Raw genomic sequence first — 20053 nt, 5'->3', positions numbered from 1 at the left:
CTCCGATGCACAGTAAGCTGGGGTTTGTAGTCTCCATATAGTAAATAGATGGAGACACAGGTTGATGGTTGTGTTGCATGCCTGGATCTGTAGTCCCTTTGAAAGAGTTCGCAATGCATGCTGAAGTATGTAGTCTTCCTGAATACTTGCCTGTACTGCGGTTTGGATTGGTCAGTAATTCGTGGATGTTTGGATTTTACAGATCAGTCCTGCCACTCCCGACTCCCTTTCTCCTGCACAATATAGGGTTGCCATATTTTTATTCGGACCTATAAGACTTTAATAAACATCTCCTAACACCTCACACTCTAATAGGAAATTTTAACACACACACAGAAGCACACTAAGAATATATCCCTAAAACAAAGGAAAACAATTTAAATGGAATAAAATTAGCTTTAAGAAAAAAAGCTGTATATTGTCGTTGCTTTTCGCATTTTTTCCTGGATAGGTGTAAACTTTGTAACGGGCTAAAATTGGTCTGAAGATTGGCATTTGGAACTACTGATATAGGTGATCTTTTGGTAGTTAAAATATCATCTAAGGGTTTCGGGAACTGCTCTAGTATCTCTTTAATTTTCATGAAGAGCTCGAATAGACATTTATGGGTGAGAAAATGGATGTGAAGAGAGGTTACGTGTCACTGCTTTCAAATGCCCAATGCATTTTTCTTTGGATTATTTCCTTCTCTGCCCTGCTCCAAGTTGCAGGGGCCCTTTTGTCAATAGCACTAGGAAACATATATATAATCTATTAAAACTAATACCACACGGATGAATGAATCACTCCATTGCCAGATTTATGTTTAAATCGTTGTTAGCAGCATGTCAGCACAACAGTGACAAATCCTTTGTCGGCACACCACTCAGAGCTTTCGTGGGACTCTAGCACCTCAGAAAGATGCCTCAACATCTCTGTTAAACCTGGGTTCCTCCTAACACTAGGGGGAGACCAAGAGCCTTGGGATACTCCCAAACCAGGGAGAGGGAGGCGGGGCCTATGGTCAAGCCACGCCTTCCCCACCTGTGACTGGCACAGACTTTAACCAATGGGTGCTGGGATGGGGCGAGCTGGCGCCCCGCCCCCTCGAGCGCCCCGCGGCCCCGAGGCACCCTCTGGCAGACTCAGCGGCGGCGGCGGCGGCCTGGGCGGACAGTGCACCGTGCGCAGGCGCGGAGCTAGACCTCGCTGCAGCCCCCATCGCCTCGGGTAGTCGCACCCACCGAGTCCGCCCGCTGGCCCGTCAGTGCTTTCCTTTTCGTCTGCCCTCCCCGGTTCCCTCAGCTCCCTACTCACCCCGATGGCGGAGCTGCGGCCTAGCGGCGCCCCCGGCCCCTCTGCGCCCCCCGCCCCTGGCCCTGCTGCCCCCCCGGCCTTCGCCTCGCTTTTTCCCCCGGGACTGCACGCTATTTACGGAGAGTGCCGCCGTCTCTACCCTGACCAGCCGAACCCGCTCCAGGTTACTGCTATCGTCAAGTACTGGTATGCTCTGGGCCGCGGGGAGACAGACAGGGGCGGGCTCGGAAGGGTTAAAGCACTGGGGGCTAGGTAATTTGTGGGAGGCGGAGGAGGAGGGTAGGAGAATGGTTAAAGCACTTGGAAGGAGGGCTTCCTGCTGCGAGGGAAGGAGTTAAAGCTCAAGTTGGGAATGGGGACAAAGGGGTTAACGGAGCCTGTGGGTAGTGAAGGGTTAACCGGGATTAGAATAGAGTGAGGACTAGGGGTGTGTGTAGGAGCAGAGGGGGGAACGGTGTGAGAGAGGGAACTGTAAACGTGGTGAAAGGAGGGGGCGCCTGTAGGGGGTCATTAGTGGGCGAGGGCAAGCCAAGGGGGGGTGGCTGAAGTGGGATGGGGGAGGTGAGGCGGGGCCTGAGGAGCATAGGAGAGGGCTTTGGAGGAGTGAGGCTGGAGAAGCTCTGAGGGCACTAGACTGCAGGGGGTAGGGGCGGGTCTGGGGCCCGGCTCTCCGGTGGGTTAGAAGGGCAGGAGATGAGAGACTTGTGGAGAGATGAGGAGGAGGACTCCTTTTGATACCTTACTGATGAGCTCGGACGTCCTATCAGTGCAAAGCTTTTGCTTTTGAAGTTTGACGGGGCAACTCTTGCTGATAAACTTTTTGCTTACTCTGCACAGTTCTCTTTCTCCGTGCAGAGCTTCGTTCTGGCTCTGCAGCTGCTTTGCTTTAGGGACATTAGCTAAGAACAGGGACAGGGAGGTCTGTGGCTTGGCTCAGGATTGAGGAAGACCACAGCTTCCTATTCCCCCCAAGTAAATGATGGAGACCTGGGACCTCAGCAGGGAGGAAAGAGTGCAGTGGGACATTAAGAGGAGCTTCCTGGACCACTAGCTGCATTTTCTCCGGAAAGCTGAGGGTAACTCTCAAGTAGCCCAGGGGTAAGAATGGTCTTTTCCAGTTTCCCATTCCTGTTTGCAGCATTTCTTCCTGCAGCCTTTGGACAAAAGAGGTGTTAGGGGACTCTGGAAAAAAGCCTGTCTTCATGATCTTTCTGGGCCAAAAGTTGACTGAGGTATTGGTTGAATCTGTCCACAACCACATTGGTGCAGGTGCTGTATTAGATGATTCCTCTCAGTGAGTCCTGAAAGACTGTTTGGCAACTGCTTGGGGTGTGGCCAAAGGATAGATCCAAAGGGGGAAGTGGACATCTTGTCTTTGCTGGTTACCTCTCCTTTTAGGATTGAGTCTCTCTCCTTATGACAACCTCTTACTTCCTCTGGAGATGGCAGTCACTAGGCTGTGCAGGACTGAGGCCAGCAAAGAGGCTGACAGTGTGCATGGGGACCAGCCACCTGCTCTCTAGGGAGGGCAATGTGGAGCAGCCTCTGTCCGGGGGCTAGGAGGAGGTGTGGTCCACAGTGCAGTCCTCTCTGGCAGACAGACGGTTCTTTGGTTGAGAGGAGTTTTTGAAGAGCGCTTCTGAGTGGAAAGCAGCTCTTGCTAACTTAATCATCCACTCTAATTGTGCTGAACTTGTTGTCATGTGTCATGAGAAAAGTCAGCCTGGCTCTGCTATGTTGTATGTTCAGGCACCATTTGAGTGTGAGGAGAAATCCCTACACAGATTCAGCCAACTGCTTTTTATGTCACCCAAGTGGCTATAAAGGACAAAGTTGTGTCTAAAAGGTATTGAAGCACATGCAAAGGACTAAGACTGATTTGGGCAATTTTTTTCCATCCAGCTGCAAGCTTGTTAACTAGGCCGTATCTTCAGAGATGTGCCAGCATGTAATGATGAATAAAGAGGATTGTATAGTACTTTGTGAATTTAGAAATGCTGCCTAAATGCAGAAAAATATTAGAGGAGACAGCTCAGTGATTGGTTTTTTAGATTTGGAGGGGTTTACAAAATTAAGATCCTGAAATTCATTTGTATCCCTCATGTTTGGGATCCCATGAGGCCTATAGCAGGATGACTGAGCTGGGCTGCCTGGGTCTGGTTGTGGCTCAGGGTACCATGGGATTCCTTTTGCAATACAAGAGTGGCTCTTTGGCCAGTGGTCCCTGGTCAGCAGAGACGATCTGGCTGAAAGCTGAGACTTTGATGAGCAAGGATCAAAGCAAAGAGGCAGACCCTATCCCCTGGGCCCACTCCAGTCCTGCTACTGCCTTGTGGAGAGAAGTCAGATGTTCCAGGAATTAAGTTGAGGGATACTCTGAGATGTTGGATAACATCTTCTTCTAAGTATAAAATATGCTTTTTTTCCACAAACTCATCTGCTGTCTGAGTAGACGAGCAGAACACTCTGTGCTTCAGGACAAGGTTAATTTTGTCTGACTTGTGGTCATTCCCTGCAGTTGGTATTTTAAGGTAAAGTTTCTCTCCTTGATGTGACACCTCCTGAGGACTTGGTCAGAAGGAGGGGAGCAGTGGTATATGGCAAGTGGAACAGGGAATGGTGATTGCAGTTTTGCTGCTTGGTGCTGGATGGACCTAGGCTATAAGAAGGGCAGGGCTGAGAATTTGTGGCAGGAAACTGGAGCAGAGATGGGGCCTATAGTCACACCTGTCTGGACTGGGGGTCCTTCTAGGGATCTCTCCCCTTTTCTTCCCTCCTTTCCCTCACAAACTTTTCTAAACCCAGCTGGTTATAGAATTAAGTCACATGATTTGGCAAAATCAGTTAAGAGCAGATATGGAGGTTTTTCCCTTTTTCTCAGTTGAGATTCTAAGCTATTTGTAGCAATTTTCTTACAAGTTCTATAAATAACTTAGCATTTCCTAGCAGAGAATAAAGATTTCTACAATGGCAAATAATATCCTGGCAAAAGAGGATGAAACCAGACCTACTGGTTTTAAATAGTGTTTAAATTGCATGTTACTGGCACACTTGCTGGGATCACATGTAACATGCCTTTTGTTTGGTTGATAGCTTTCCACCAGCACACTATGCCTGTTGCAAAGTGTACCCCATCAGCGTCCCAGGGCAGGCAAAGTTTTTGCAGTCTGTGGAATGGTTGGATGTTTGAGGCAGCTCAAATGTAGTGTTCCTGGTCTAAGTGCAGACTTTCTTCTGCTGATGGGTTTCTATTTAGTCTGTTTCTCAAGTATACCAAATTTCTCTATTCTGAAGAAAAGCAGGACTTTTTTTTTTTAAAAGCACTCATTACTAAAGGGAACTCATTTAATTAAATCCTCAGAGTGAGATGATAACTAAGTCTGTTCCTCAACTGCTTCTCTGTTGAATTGTGGGGGAAATTTAATGTGGTCCTCAGAGGCCTCAAATCATTTATGTCCCAGCTCTACCTTTGAGGCAGCAGTCTTCTGGGATCATTTTCTCATGCAGATGCTCACAGGGCTCGCTTTTGCTCCTGCTGCAGTTCTCTGTGCAGAGCTGAGCTAGCCTAAGTTTGGCCTTTGTCACTTGCAATGATAAAAGACCAGCTTGGTCCATGAGGTGCAGGCTGGGGTCTGCATGGACTGCAGGCTTTGGGTTTGTTTAGAACAAACTGTAATTAACATAGGGCACAATATAGGCTTTCAGGAATTAGCTGTCTAAGGGGCAGGAGTGGAGTGGAGCCTCTGCTTCCACGAACAATGCCCATTGGGGATGCTCTGAATGTTCTTTCAACAGAGGCCAATTGATTGACTGATGCACCTCTTGCCTTGAAGTTTGCTGTGTATACAGGTACCATAGAAGAGAGATAATCCCTACCAATCCCATTTGGGATCAGTAATTTGAAACAGGCAAAAGCAAAATGGGCAACCACCAGTCTGTTTTATTTCTAAAAGGGGCCCTGCCTGTTGGGAGTAGGAGAAGGAGCCTCTTGTGCTTGTGGAGTTGGGTACCCTTGGCTGCCCATCCCTTGGCCTCATCTTAGAAAGGTGTAGCCTCCCTTTAGTTATTTTTCATGCCAGGCTTCTCCAAGATGGGGCCTTTAGGTTTGCAAGGCACAGCCCCTTAGCTTGACAATGTTTGGTTTCCAGGCTTCTACTGACACCCCTGTGTTTGGTCTTTTACAGGTTGGGCGGCCCAGACCCTTTGGACTACGTAAGCATGTACAGGAATGTGGGGAGCCCTTCTGCCAACATCCCTGAGCACTGGCACTACATCAGCTTTGGCCTGAGTGATCTCTATGGTGACAGCAGAGTCCATGAGTGAGTGTGTGCCACCTGTTCTCCTACCTGCCAGTTCCTTAGCCTTGAACCTTAGAGGTTTTTCTGAGTAGGGGTGATAATGTAATAGTCCTGTAAGCTTGGTACTTCTCAGGTGGAATATCTTGGTTTCTGCCTTCTGCCTATATCTACTCGTGTCAAAGTGGTCTATATTAGCACCCGATTCCTGCTTATCTGGTGTGCGAAAGTGTCAGTGATGAACAAGAGTTCCAAAACCATTAGGTTTTTCCTAGCTCGTTCTGGAGGTTGGGCTAAGAGGACAGGTAGCATAGATATGACCCAGAACTTGGGTTGATGCTTCTAAGTCCACTTCCTTTTATCCCCCCAGCTGATTATGACAAATTTTAAACATAAAGCAAAGTTGAATGAATTTTACAGTGAACACTCATTTACCCACAACCCAGATTCTACTGTTAATGTTTTACTATACTTGCTTTATCACAAATCTGTCCATCTCTCCATCCCTTATCCATCTTACCTACTTCCTTTTCACCTGCATTTATCTATGCTCAGATTATCACATTACATTTTTATCCTAGCCTACTTCTGTTTGTTTTCTGTATACTTCTAAATCCTACCTGCTTCCCCTGTTTCCCTCTGTTATCATCTGGTTTGTATTTAGTGAAAACATACGCATTTTAATACTAAATTAAACATAATCAACTGAGTGTTAAGTCAGATAAAACAGCAGCAGCAGCCAGAATAATTATAAAAGCTAATATTTATTGAACACTGATTATGAGTCAGGTACTCTTCTAGTCATTTTATATGTACATGTTACTAACAAATTTAATTTTCACAACAACCCTATAATACTGGTAGGTACTAAAATTTGCCCCATTTTACAGGTGAGAAAACTGAGATACAAAGAGGTTCTATAACTTGCTTAATAATACAGCTTAGAAGTGGCAGAACCAAGATTTGAACACACTCAGTCTGGCTTCAGAGTCTGTACTCTTAATGACTGCACTCTATTGCCTCTTAAACAATTATATACTCCAATAAGCTACTGTTTATAATCCAAAAAACATTTTTTCCATTTATATTCTTTTGTCAGAGGATTTATTTCCTTCAGTTTAAATGTAATCTTCCTTCTGGGCTGGGCGCGGTGGCTCACGCCTGTAATCCTAGCATTCTGGGAGGCCGAGCCTGGCGGATCACTCAAGGTCAGGAGTTTGAAACCAGCCTGAGCAAGAGCGAGACCCTGTCTCTACTAAAAATACAAAGAAATTAATTGGACAACTAAAAATATATAGAAAAAATTAGCCAAGCATGGTGGCGCATGCCTGTACTCCCAGTTACTCGGGAGGCTGAGGCAGGAGGATCGCTTGAGCCCAGGAGTTTGAGGCTGCTGTGAGCTAGGCTGATGCCATGGCACTGTAGCCTGGGCAACAGAGTGAGACTCCATCTCAAAAAATAAATGTAATCTTCCTTCTTTCTTATTAGCGTGGTTAATTAAGAGCTGATTTTATTTATATTGTCATATTCTCTTCTGTTTTTTGCTTTTTGTAGTATTTTGCCTCTTATACGATCTTTTTTGTATCTTTATGGCAGCTACTTAGCCTGGGCAGATTGAAAGAGTAGGAGCAGGGCTCTTCCTGTCCTGCTTCAGTGTAGAGGCTGATTCTGGAGATGGTGGTGGTATGATAATAAGGAAGACTTTCATAGACTTTTTTTCTTTGTTTTAGTTCTTACTATCTTCCATGTCATTCTGTTAAATGCTTTATAATCTTATCAGGTTCTCTTGTTATCTCTGTTTTATAGATGAAGAAACTGATCTTGAGGGGTTAAATGAATTGCTCAAAGCCACTGGGATTGAACTGGCTGTCTGAGTCTGAAGTCTGAGCTCTTAACCATTGGTCTATACTGCTTCTCAGGTCATAGGCCCAACCTAACTTCCTCTTCTTTCTTATTAATCTTCTCTCTTGTCACGTGTTTGGAGCAATGTCTGGTCCTGCCCTTACAGCTTTCCAATGCATCCATTGCAGTGTCAGCAGAAGGCTTTGGGAACAGGGAATTAATCTTGCCTGAATGGAGGCCCTGCGATACAATATTAATAATGGAGATAGAATAGCAAACAGATGTGGGAAGTTAAGGGACTATGCTGGACTTTAATTTATATTTTTAATAAGAACCTACAGAGGGTATTTAGTGCAGCTAGCCTGTACCTTTTTGTTGACAGATTTATTCTAGTTAAAAGAATACCATTTCCTTTTTTTAATTATTTTTTTAACTTTATAATTTAGATTTTTCTTTCTGTATGGTGAAAGATAAAAAGGGGGGAGGGGGGGCCTAAGATTAGAGTAACAGGAGAAAGACATAAAGTTGAGCAAGAAGTCACAGAATGGTCTCTGTCCCATTGAGTGACAGTTGCCACTGGTACAATCCCAGGGCAAGGATGCAGTCAAGGATTTTCTCTCAGCACCAAGGAATACCATTTCCTATATGTATTAAAGATTCTTCCAGTCTACCTGCTTATCAGGTATAGGCCCAAGGCCCAAAATAACATGAAGAATGTAATTGAGAAAGCCGTATATTTCAGGAGGGACCACCTCTGAATTTGAAATAGGAACTTCCTTACTATTTTTCCTAGTTTAACATGTTACTCCCTTACATGTGTTTCATTTCTATATGATAAAGCACTTGGATATTTATATATCATTTATGACAAGAGTGAAACCTCTCTGTGGGCTTTCATTTCACTGTTCAAGCCTAGTATTTTCCAGCATTACATCCTGCCACTAGAAGGACATGGAAAGAATGTTCTCAGATATTTACCCAGTTCTGCTCTATGTTGCAGAAGTCAAAAGTGCCTTTATAATTGGTCTTATGCTGGTATGACTGATTTCTTCTTGATCCTGGTAAGTTTCTTGAAGAAAGATCTGCTTTTCCAAACATTTCATGTGGTGAAGGCTCTTTAAAATGAGTTTAATGGCTGGCATGGTGGCCCATGCCTGTAATCCCAGCACTTTGGGAGACTGAGGCAGGAAGATCTTTTGAGCCCAAGAGTTGGAGGCTGCAGTGACCTATGATCAGGCCACTGCACTCCAGCCTGGGTAACAGAGCAAGACTCTGTCTCTAAAAAAAATAAATAAGAATCCTGGGCGGGCACGGTGGCTCATGCATATAATCCTAGCACTCTGGGAGGCCGAGGCGGACGGATTGCTCAAGGTTAGGAGTTCGAAACCAGCCTGAGCAAGAGCAAGACCCTGTCTCTACTATAAATAGCAAGAAATTAATTGACCAACTAATATATGTATAGAAAAAATTAGCTGGGCATGGTGGTGCATGCCTGTAGTTCCAACTACTCGGGAGGCTGAGGCAGCAGTATTGCTTGAGCCCAGGAGTTTGAGGTTGCTGTGAGCTAGGCTGATGCCATGGCACTCTAGCCTGGGCAACAAAGCAAGACTCTGTCTCAAAAAAAAAAAAAAAGAATCCATCCCTAACTTGACCCTGTCTCTAAAAAATAATAAAATAAAATAATAAAAATATTTTAATGAATTCTCATTTAACTTACTATTCAAAACCAAGGGGTCAGAAAGATGAATATTCTGCCAGCCAGCTTAAGTGCTAAGAGGTGCTGGGTTGGAATTATGGCAAATGAATCTCTGGCAACAGTTCTTTTTCCACTGTCTTGTCTTCTCATTCAGTGAGAAAAGGGCTGAAGCATTGTTTCATTTTTCAGCATACATTCATCAAGCACCTATTCTGTAACAGACCAAAAACATCATAATAGATATCTTGGGGATAAAATGGCAAGACATAATTCCTATCTCAAGGGGCTCATGTTTTAAAGGGGAGATAAACATAAAGAGATCATTATAGTATTGAGTAATAAATGCTACAATCTATAGGTATAGAATGTGATCTGGGAGCAGAGAGGAGGGAGTGACTTTTAGTCAGGCCGCTGGATTGCAAGAAGCTTTTGGGAAGAGGTGAAGTTTGAGAGGAACCTTGTAGGAACAGGCCTGGGAGATGTGATCTGCAGCCTGACACTCTGGGAAACCAGATCCACTTTTAGGTCTGAGAGGGACTTTAAAAATCTTCTAGTTCAATGTTTCCAAAATTCCAAGAGCTACCTTCATAATTTTTGCCACCTGTAGTATTATTTACTTTATGTTCTGTAAGTTATCCACTCTTTTAAATATGTGTGTGTATTTTTTTTTTTTTTTGAGACAAGGTTTTACTCTGTTACCTGGGCTGGAGTGCAGTGGTGTGATCATAACTCACTGCAGCCTCAAATTCCTGAGCTCAAGTGATCCTCCTGCCTCAGCCTCCCAAGTAGCTGGGACTACAGATATGCACCACCACTGCACTCCAGCTAATTTAAAAACAGTATTTTTATAGAGTCAGGGTCTTGTTATATTGTCCAGGTTGGTCTCACACTCTTGGACTCAAGAGATCCTCCTGCCTTGACCTCCTAAAATGCTGGGATTACAGGTGTAAGCCACCACACCCAACCCCCAAAAAATATTTTGAAAAGTTAAATCACTACCATATATGGAAATCAATATCATTTGCCATAATTTAAAGGTAATTATAGAAATAAACACAATGAAAACAAAGCAACATTATTACATTCTAGCTTAATTCTGTGGCTTGTCACAGAAGATTCTAAACCCGAGGCCAGGTTTTTCTTTGAGCAAGAGATTAGCAAGGGTAGCCGGGCATGGTGGCACATGCTTGTAGTTACCAGCTAGTCGGGAGGCTGAGGCAGGAGGATTGCTTGAGCCTAGGAGTTTGAGTTTGCTGTGAGCTAGGCTGACTCCATGGCACTCTAGCCCGGGGAACAGAGTGAGACTCTGTCTAAAAAAAAAAAAGAGAGATTAGCAAGTATGAGAGAGGTGTTAAAAAGCCATGCTATTAGGCCGGGCGCTGTGGCTCACGCCTGTAATCCTAGCTCTTGGGAGGCCGAGGCGGGCGGATTGCTCAAGGTCAGGAGTTCAAAACCAGCCTGAGCAAGAGCGAGACCCCGTCTCTACTATAAATAGAAAGAAATTAATTGGCCAACTGATATATATATAAAAAATTAGCTGGGCATGGTGGCGCATGCCTGTAGTCCCAGCTACTCGGGAGGCTGAGGCAGAAGGATCACTCAAGCCCAGGAGTTTGAGGTTGCTGTGAGCTAGGCTGACGCCACGGCACTCACTCTAGCCTGGACAACAAAGTGAGACTCTGTCTCAAAAAAAAAAAAAAAAAAGCCATGCTATTGTAGTGTATATTTCAAAATAGCTAAAAGAGAGGATTTTGAATGTTTTCACCACAGGAAATGATAAAAGTTTGAGGTGATAGGTGTGCTAATGCTCTAATTTGATTAGTATACAATATATACATGCATTGAAATATCACCCTGCCCTGTAAATATGTATAATTAATATATGTATCAATTAAAAATAAAATAAAGTTATAATAAATAAATCATGAAAGAGAAGAAATAAGACACCATATAGAACCTTCCCTTCCACATGATCAGAAAAGTTGAAAGAGAATTGAAATGGAAACTTTTTGTTTTATAGTATGATTCATTATTGTTTATTGTCACAGACAAGTTCCACACTTAGGAAACACCGATCTGGTCCATCTTCCTTTATTGTACAATTGAAGAAAGTACGGTAGCCTGCTGAAGGCCATATGGTAAATTAATGAGAGTGCCAGGTAGACATAGCACTGAACATTCTCACTGTTCAGTGCTATCTCTTGTGACTAGGAAGAGAGGAATGTATGGCACATTGTTTTTCTTTGAGATAATAGAAGCAAATTTTGTTTTTGTTTTAAGTTTTTACCATATTCCAGCTTATTGCTAAGTTCTTTATATAAAATTATCATTTTATGTTATCAGCAATTCTATGACATAAGGAATTCTTACTGCATCTTGCTTATAGATACAGAAACTCAGGCTTAGAGAAATTGTCATGTAGCTAGTAAATCAGAAGACAAGTCTCGTGACCCCAAAGCCTATATTCTTAACCACTGTGCTGTATTGCTTTTCCATTTTAATCAGTCAACAGCATTTATTAAATGCCTACTGTGTACTACTGCCTATTCGGATCTTTCTCCTCACAGCTTGTTGAGGGTAGGGACAGGCAGAGGGATGGGGTCCTCTGTATTTCTTCTTGTTCCTGGCAGGCATGCTTCAGGGGCAAGAGGGGAGCCCACCCTGGTAACTCTAAAAGAGCTGAAGAGCAAGCTGATTGGATGAGCCCTGGAATGGCCATTTTTGCCCAAGTTCCTTTCCTGTTCATCTTCACTAAAGGAAACAGGGCAAGAGGACACTTGTTTGGATCAAAAGGTTCTTAAGAGGCTGTTTCTGAAGTTGGAGAGATGGAACAAGTTTCAGCTCTGGGCAGCCACTAGGGAGAACAGAGTGCTTTTCTAGGAATGCTAACCCTACCCCCAACTGACTTCATCAGGAGAGCCTGTCCTTTCACTCTTTTCCTGGACTTGGAAGGTGTCAGACAGCTGAGACTTAGCTGCTGAGTGCTTGTTGGAAGCCTGCAGCTCTGGCCTTTCCCTTTATGGCCAGGCAGCTGTGGACTGGAATGCAGGGATGTGTGGCCCTGCGGAAGAGGTGGCTTCAGCGCCACTCTCTGTGAAGATTTCTGGCTGCCCCTGGTACCACCAGTGGCTCTGGCTGGATAAAAACTACAGGGGGCGTAACTGAGGCTTGAGAGGCTGGCTAGTGGGAGAGTGCATGTGTGACCTCAGGCAGACTTCCCTGGTGGGATTCCACTGGGGCAGTTCATCTGCTGCTGTGTCAGGCTGGTTCCAAAGACTTTTGTGTAGAGTTGGCTCAAATGCTGGCAGCCCCATGAGTAGAGCCCACACTTCTCTACCACAAATGCTGACTGCTTGGCAGGCATGTGCAATGGAGTTTGGAGCTGTTTTTGCCTTCCTTAGGGCTGGAACTGCCACTGACTGGCTTTCTGTGGCTGCCTGCACCCCCGTTGGTAGAGAGCCTCTTTTTCCCTTCATGTTCTTAGCTGGGCTCTACACCCACATAAGTTATTTATTAAAACACTGGATACAGATTAACTTTTCCACTTGTTGTTTAGTATGGCCTCAGTCCCCTGCAGTCGAGAAATGCTAATTTTTCCTTCTCAAAGCTTGATTTGCAGGAACTTTTTTTTTGAGACAGAGTCTCACACTGTTGCCCAGGCTAGAGTGCTGTGGCATCAGCTTAGCTCACAGCAACCTCAAACTCCTGGGCTCAAGTGATTCTCCTGCCTCAGCTTAGCCTGCCAGGTAGCTGGGACTACAGGACGTGCCACAGTGCCCAGCTAATTTTTTCTATATATTTTTAGTCGGCCAATTAATTTCTTTCTATTTTTAGTAGAGACAGGGTCTCCCTCTTGTGCAGGCTGGTTTAGAACTCCTGACCTTGAGCGATCCACCCACCTCGACCTCCCACAGTGTTAGGATTACAGGCGTGAGCCACCATGCTCAGCCTGCAGGAACTTTTTAACATGCCATTTTATCCCCTGGGTTTCCCCCGTAGAAATCTTGCCTTTGCCATACACACCTCTCTGGGGAGCTGGGTCCCTCTTCTGGCTACGCCTTTGCTTCCCTCCCAAAGCTCTGGTGAAGCTGGCAACTATAATGCCTCACTGAGCCACCTGTAGATGGCAGGTCCTGAGCCCACCCTCAGCTGGGTTCAGCAGGCTAGAAGTGCTCTGCTGGCTCACTGGAGGGTGGGCCTCCCTGAAGCCTTGGTCCCTCTGCCTTTCCTCTCAGAGGTGTTTAGTGTCAGGATGGCTGTTAGTGTGAAACCATGGAGTTCTCTGCTAAGAACAAGGGATCTGGGTCACCTAGCAAGAATGGGGCACTCTCAGTCTTGGCCCAGCATGCGGAGGGAGGTCGGTGGAGGAGGGGTAGCTCTCCCTGCAGCCAAAGCTCCCAGTGTGGGTTGAATTTCAGGCCCTATATCTCTACATTTTTTAAATATTAGGGAAAATTTTTTTTCTTTTATAGCCACAGGAAGATCTAAGGCATTGTGGGGGTTCCCAGCAGATCTGTGTGGGTATGTGGCTTCATCCTTTATAAAGCATTTCATTTGCAACATGGATCATCTCTTCCTTCATAGGGTGGTAAGGATTCCAAATTCTCTAATTCAGAGAGTCCCTCAATAGTGAGGGGACAGTTGGGAAGAGATTTCTCTAGCTGGCCCAGTTAAACTCATTTAAAAGAAAGTTCAAGTGGGCTGGTATTGGGAAGTGACCATCAGGTGAGAGTGGTGCCAGGCTGGCCAGCACTGAGAGAATTCCTTCTCTTCCTAAAGATACTTGGAAGCCTTTATGGGTTTGACACAGTCTGATCTGTCAGTCCCAGGATTCTTCACTGTTCAGCCCATCCTCTGGGCTCCCATCTTCCAGGCTGTGCCTTTTTCTTTCTTTCTTTCTTTCTTTTTTTTTTTTTTTTTTTGTAGAGATGAGGTTTTGCTGTGTTGTCCAGGCTGGTTTCAAACTCTTGTGCCCAAGTGATCCTCCCTGCTTGGCCTCCCAAGAGCTGGGATTACAGTTGTGAGCCACTGTGCTGGCAAGGCCGTGACTTTTTGTATGTTGAATGCTGGTCCTCGTACCTCTCATGTTCTGGGCCAGCATCTCCCTCATCCAGCATTTTGATTCAGAGGTTCTGACTCTGGCTTTTGGCCTTTGACTCCTAAATTCATGTCTATATCTTGCCTCTAAGGTATCCAACTCAGCTACATTTCATGTTTCGGTAGCTCAGTTCTGCTGTCTGACCTGAGCCCTGAAGAATGGTCTCCTTACTCCTCCAAATAACTTTGCAGCTCACTGGCCTGCTTGCCAAGATCACAGCCCACCAGTAAAGCTATGTTGAGTCCCCTGTACAGGCAGAACATTGGACAACATGTGTTTGGGTGAGGAGACAATGAGAAATCAGACCTACCCCCTGTCCTTAAAAAACCCAACATCTGCTTAGTAAGAGATGGCGAAGTCCCTGGGAAAGAAGAAGACAGTGAGGACTGGGGCTGGGAGCAGCTTTTGGCTTTGCCTGTCTCCCTGTGACTTTTAGACTATTTCATCTCACCCTATGATCTTCAGTGTTTCAAGAAACTTAAAACGTGTAATAATTGTAAACAATGCTTACTCTGTACAAAGCACTATTCTAAGTGCTTTATGTAAATTCATTTAATTCTCAGAACTGGGGTAGGATTTATTATCCTAAGGAAACTGAGGTGCAGAGCTGTTAAGGAACTTACCTACCCAGCCAGTAAATACTGGAGCTGGGATATAAACCCAGACAGTTTAGATCCAGTAGTTCTCCCCTGCCACTTTCACCTCCTGCAGAGAGAGAGAGCTGGACAACTCTATTGAAAGTGTGTTTAGTTCAAAGGTATCTTGGATTAACGCAATGATCACGAATAAATAGAATTAACCAGGAAGTGCTTTGTAGAAGAAATGTTAAGCTAGGTGTTGAAGCAACTTTGTAGAGAGGAAAAGATCCTGCTGGGTAATGGCAACAAGGTAGAACTGGATAGTAGGTAACAGGATCCTGTGTCATCTCTCAAGCCAAGACTTCTGCAACCTCCCTGTAGTCATATTCAGTAAGTTGCCAGGAAAGTCTGTAACTCTTAAAAGCACAAAAGTTCCTGGCTTGAATGACAAATTCACATGGTCATGCTTCTTGTTGTGTGGTTAAAGACAAGGTCTTGTCCTGTCACCCAGGCTGGAGTGCAGTGGCGCGTTCATAGCTCACTGCAGTCTTGAATTCCTGAGCTCAAGCAATCCTCTTGCCCCAGCCTCCTGAGTAGCTGGGACTACAGGTGCACAGCACTATGCCTGGCTAATTTTTTTACTACGTGTAGAGATGGGGTCTTGCTGTGTTGCCCAGGCTGGTCTCAAACTCCTGGCCTCCCAAAGTGCTGGGATTACAGATGTGAGCCACTGTGCCTGGCCCAGATAGTCATTTTTAAAAAACATGTTAATTCTTTTAACTACTTCGGTACCGTGCTCACCGGCCGCAAAACCTTGCCCACAGCCGGCACTCATAGTCCGCACGATAGTTTGTGCTGTGCATTGACGACGAGTCCATTTTGCTCTTGTGTGATGAGGAAAGCTTCAAAGCACTAAAAGCTTGTTTTACTTTACAGGCAGCTTTACTTGTAAATCAGAATAGGTAACATATACATATATGTTTTCATTACGTTAATTTTTAAATGTTCACAATTTTATTTATTTTTTATTTTTTATTTTTTTGAGACAGAGTCTTGCTTTTGTTGCCCAGGCTAGAGTGAGTGCCGTGGCATCAGCCTAGCTCACAGCAGCCTCAATCTCCTGGGCTCAGGCAATCCTCCTGCCTCAGCCTCCCAAGTAGCTGGGACTACAGGCATGCGCCACCATGCCCGGCTAATTTTTTCTATATATATATTAGTTGGCCAATTAATTTCTTTCTATTTATAGTAGAGACGGGGTCTCGCTCTTGCTCAGGCTGGTTTCGAACTCCTGACCTCGAGCAATCCGCCCGCCTCTGCCTCCCAGAGTGCTAGGATTACAGGCGTGAGCCACCTCGCCCGGGCCACAATTTTATTTTGATAAATGAAAAATCAGAAAAGTCATATCATGGCTGTCAGCCAAAGTCGCTGTGCGCGTTCATCTATGGCTATCGACTATAGTTGACACTGGTACTGAAGTGGTTAATGATTTATTTTTAATTGGTAGACTATGCTTTAGAGCAGTTTTAGGCTTATAAAAAATTAAACCAGTAGTACAGAGTTCTCATATATCCCCCCTCTCCCCTTTGCTTATAGTTTCCCCTTTTATTAACATCTTGTATTAGTGTGGTACATTTGTTACAATTGATGATCCCATATTGATACATATTAACTAAAGTCCATAATTTGCATAAAGATTCACTCTGTGTTATACAGTTCTTTGGGTTTTTTTTTTTTTTTTTTTTTTTTGAGACAGAGTCTCACTTTGTTGCCCAGGCTAGAGTGAGTGCCGTGGCGTCAGCCTAGCTCACAGCAACCTCAAACTCCTGGGCTCAAGCAATCCTTCTGCCTCAGCCTCCCAAGTAGCTGGGACTACAGGCATGTGCCACCATGCCCAGCTAATTTTTTATATATATATTAGTTGGCCAATTAATTTCTTTCTATTTATAGTAGAGACGGGGTCTCGCTCTTGCTCAGGCTGGTTTTGAACTCCTGACCTCGAGCAATCCGCCCGCCTCGGCCTCCCAGAGAGCTAGGATTACAGGCGTGAGCCACCGCGCCCGGCCAGTTCTTTGGGTTTTGACAAGTGCATGTCATGTAGCCACCATTACGGTACCATACCAAATAGTTTCACTGCCCTAAAAATTCCCTGCGTTCCACCTGTTCGTCCCTGCCTCCTCCCAAACCCCTGGCAATCATTGATTGTTTTACTATCTCTATAGTTTTGCCTTTTCCAAAAGTCATATGGTTAGAATCATACAATATTTATATTTAGCCTTTTCAAACTGGCTCCTTTCTCTAAGCCATATGCATTTAAGGTTCCTCCACCCCTTTTTGTTGCTTGATAGCTCATTTCCTTTGATCCCTAAATAATACTCCATTGTGTATACGTACCATAGTTTATCCTTTCACCTATTGAAGAACGTCTTGATTACTTCCAGTTTTTGGAGATTTTTAATTAAGCTGCTATAAACATTTGTATGCAAGTTTTTGTGTAGACTTAAGTTTTCAACTCTTTTGGGTGTAAATATCTAGGAGTGTAATTGCTGGATCGTATAGTAAGACTATATATATATTTTTAGCTTTATAAAAAACTGCCAAACTGTCTTCCGAAGTGGCTGTACCATTTTTCATTCCCACCAGCAGTGAGTGAGAGTTCCTATTGTTCCATGTCCTCACCAGCATTTGGTATTGTCTGTTTTTTGGGTTTTAGCCATTCTAATAGGTGTAGAGTGGTATCTAATTGTTTTAATTTGTAATTCCCTAATGACATATGTTGTTGAGCATCTTTTCATATATTTATCTGCCATCTATATATTTTCTTTGGTGACATATCTTTGTTTTGGTTCCTAACCTCCTCCCACTACCCACTTTACCCCTGCCCATACATGCCTTTTTCTCACATCATGGGTTCAAACAGTGGGGCTAATTATGTTTTCTGGCATATTTTCCCTTTGGTTATATCTCAAGCCATTAAATGAGTTAGATCCCTTGAGTAGGTGCTGGACCTACCTCTGAATTCCTCAGTCTCTGTCGGTTTTAACTGGGGCTGGCTCATGAGTTCTACACCTTATTTTTACTAATGATGGTGTCTTCCATAAATTGTAGCTGGTGCTGGGATCTATAACTTCAATCCAAAGATTTGTGACTGATGGTCCCCATCAGTACAGACTATAGAAAGACTGGGATACAAACTTGTCCTCTCCATACCCTATTGGGCTTAACCTTGCCTTAGATGAGATATGAGTATACCATTATCCTTTGAGGCCCCAACCAGACCTCAAACTCTAGTTGAACCAGCAGCAAGACAATAAAATCTAAAATTTTCCTATGACATCATTATTATCCAACTTCTTAGTGATAAATTTGCTTTTTTCATTTATAAAGACAATTGAACCATTTTACCCAAAATGTTGGGAATTAGAGAAGGGAGAAAAAAAGTCACTCATGGCTGGGTGCGGTGGCTCACGCCTGTAATCCTAGCACTCTGGGAGGCCAAGGCTGGCGGATCATTTGAGCTCAGGAGTTCAAGACCGGCCTGAGCAAGAGTGAGACCCCATCTCTACTATAAATAGAAAGAAATTAATTGGCTAACTAATATGTATAGAAAAAATTAACCAGGCATGGTGGCGCATGCCTGTAGTCCCAGCTACTCAGGAGGATGAGGCAGAAGGATCGCTTGAGCCCAGGAGTTTGAGGTTGCTGTGAGCTAGGCTGACGCCATGGCACTCACTCTAGGGTGGGCAACAGTGAGACTCTGTCTCAAAAAAAAAGAAAAAAAGTCACTCAATCCTATCACTTTTTGTTCGTGGCCCTCTATCTGTCCTATTGGTGGTTTCTGTAGACAATTCATAGTGAGTGATGCTGTCCCAGGTATGCAAAGGGCTTCCACTTTGCGTGAGTCTCCTTCAGTTTGGGACTTAACATCTTCCAAGGCTTCCCAGCTGCCTGGTTAATGGTGTTTTCTAAGTTCAACTTGCTCACTGCTGCTATGGTTTCTAGATTCTGAAAACAGCTTATTTGTTTGGGAAGATGGCTCTTTCCCATTGCCATGTTACATTAATTAAATCCCTGTTTTTCCTCCTTGGCTTCTCGCAGAAGTGAAGAGGTGTTTAGATGTATGTGGACTGACTGTGCTATTTGCCAACCTCTCAGTTAATACATAGGTCCTTTAAATACAAAGAACAACTTTACCATCACACACAGTGGTAATAGTCCTGAGCCTGTGTGTTTTTCCTGTTGTTGTTGTTTTTCCCCTTGGAAATGTCAAGATCTGATGATCAATGTCACCTGGAAATGAATACTACGTGCCTCCTGAAATTCCCTTTCTTAGGTGTGTGGATACAGAAGACTGAGACTGGGCTTACAGAGTGCCCCAGGCTCCTTGTACTCAAGGTACACAGAAAGTTCACAGGCATAAGCACAGATGCTCAGAGATGGGCCAGATCCTTTCAGGTAATTGTGTGAAATAAATGGGCTACAGTTTAGGCTTGTGAGACTTTCTGTCATATATAGGAAATCAAATAATGTAATAATACTGTATGTTTGCAGCAGGACTGATCAATAAATCTAGGAGAAAGGGTGGCCTGCTGTTCTTTCCTGACACTAAGTCTACCAGGTGACCGGTAGGCAGGCATACTTAGTTCCCATCCAGTGTTAATCATTGGCCTCTCTTTTTCTTTGGAGGGCCAAACATTGATTCATCACACAGATTGTCATTGTTGGGACTCAGTTCTGGGCATGAGGTATATAGTAATGAACAGCACAAACCTGGTCCTGGTGCTCATAGAGCTTTCAGTCTTTGGGCTTAAGGGTCCTTGAACTGAAAACATTGTGGGGAGGTGGGCCAGATACGGCTTCAGAGCCTCAGGTCACCTGGTACCTCCTTGCCTCCTCTTCTGTGATCCATGCCTTGAGGCCTAGTGGAGGACTGTTTCTGAGCAGGAGTCCTGAGCTCAGAAATGTGGCCAGGCATGTTTGAAGCTAGGCTGGTTGCCCATTTGTCAATAAGGACATAGATTCATAGCAGCTTCTCAGAGAGTTGTGGTTCACTGGACTGCAGACCTTTCATCCAGCATGTTAGTCAAAGATAATGGCCCCCAAAGATCCTTTTTCTCCTTACTTCTTCCCATTGTTATTCAGGCTCCCAGAGCCCATGGCCTTAGAATCAGCTTTGCCACAGGAACACGAATCAAGGAGATATTTTTGTTTCTCCAGTACTGACCTTCACATGGTACCTTGGGGCCACGTG

General features: G+C 44.4%; 1 protein-coding gene across 2 annotated transcripts in view; it reads left to right on the top strand.

Moving 5' to 3' along the window:
- Window positions 1–1141: 1141 nt before the first annotated feature.
- Window positions 1142–20053, top strand: part of SUFU (SUFU negative regulator of hedgehog signaling) — a 113643-nt gene continuing 94731 nt past the window's right edge. For both annotated transcript variants that reach the window (XM_012770020.2, XM_012770009.2), the window contains exons 1-2: window positions 1142–1482; window positions 5481–5615. In XM_012770020.2, the coding sequence (XP_012625474.1) occupies window positions 1301–1482; window positions 5481–5615 (317 nt within the window). In that variant the 5' untranslated portion in view covers window positions 1142–1300. The remainder of the gene's footprint in view (window positions 1483–5480; window positions 5616–20053) is intronic.

Source organism: Microcebus murinus, chromosome 14 (genome assembly GCF_040939455.1).
Source record: "Microcebus murinus isolate Inina chromosome 14, M.murinus_Inina_mat1.0, whole genome shotgun sequence".
NCBI lineage: Eukaryota > Metazoa > Chordata > Mammalia > Primates > Cheirogaleidae > Microcebus > Microcebus murinus.
The sequence above is the reverse complement of the archived record's forward strand: the minus strand, read 5'-3'. Positions and strand labels throughout refer to the sequence as shown.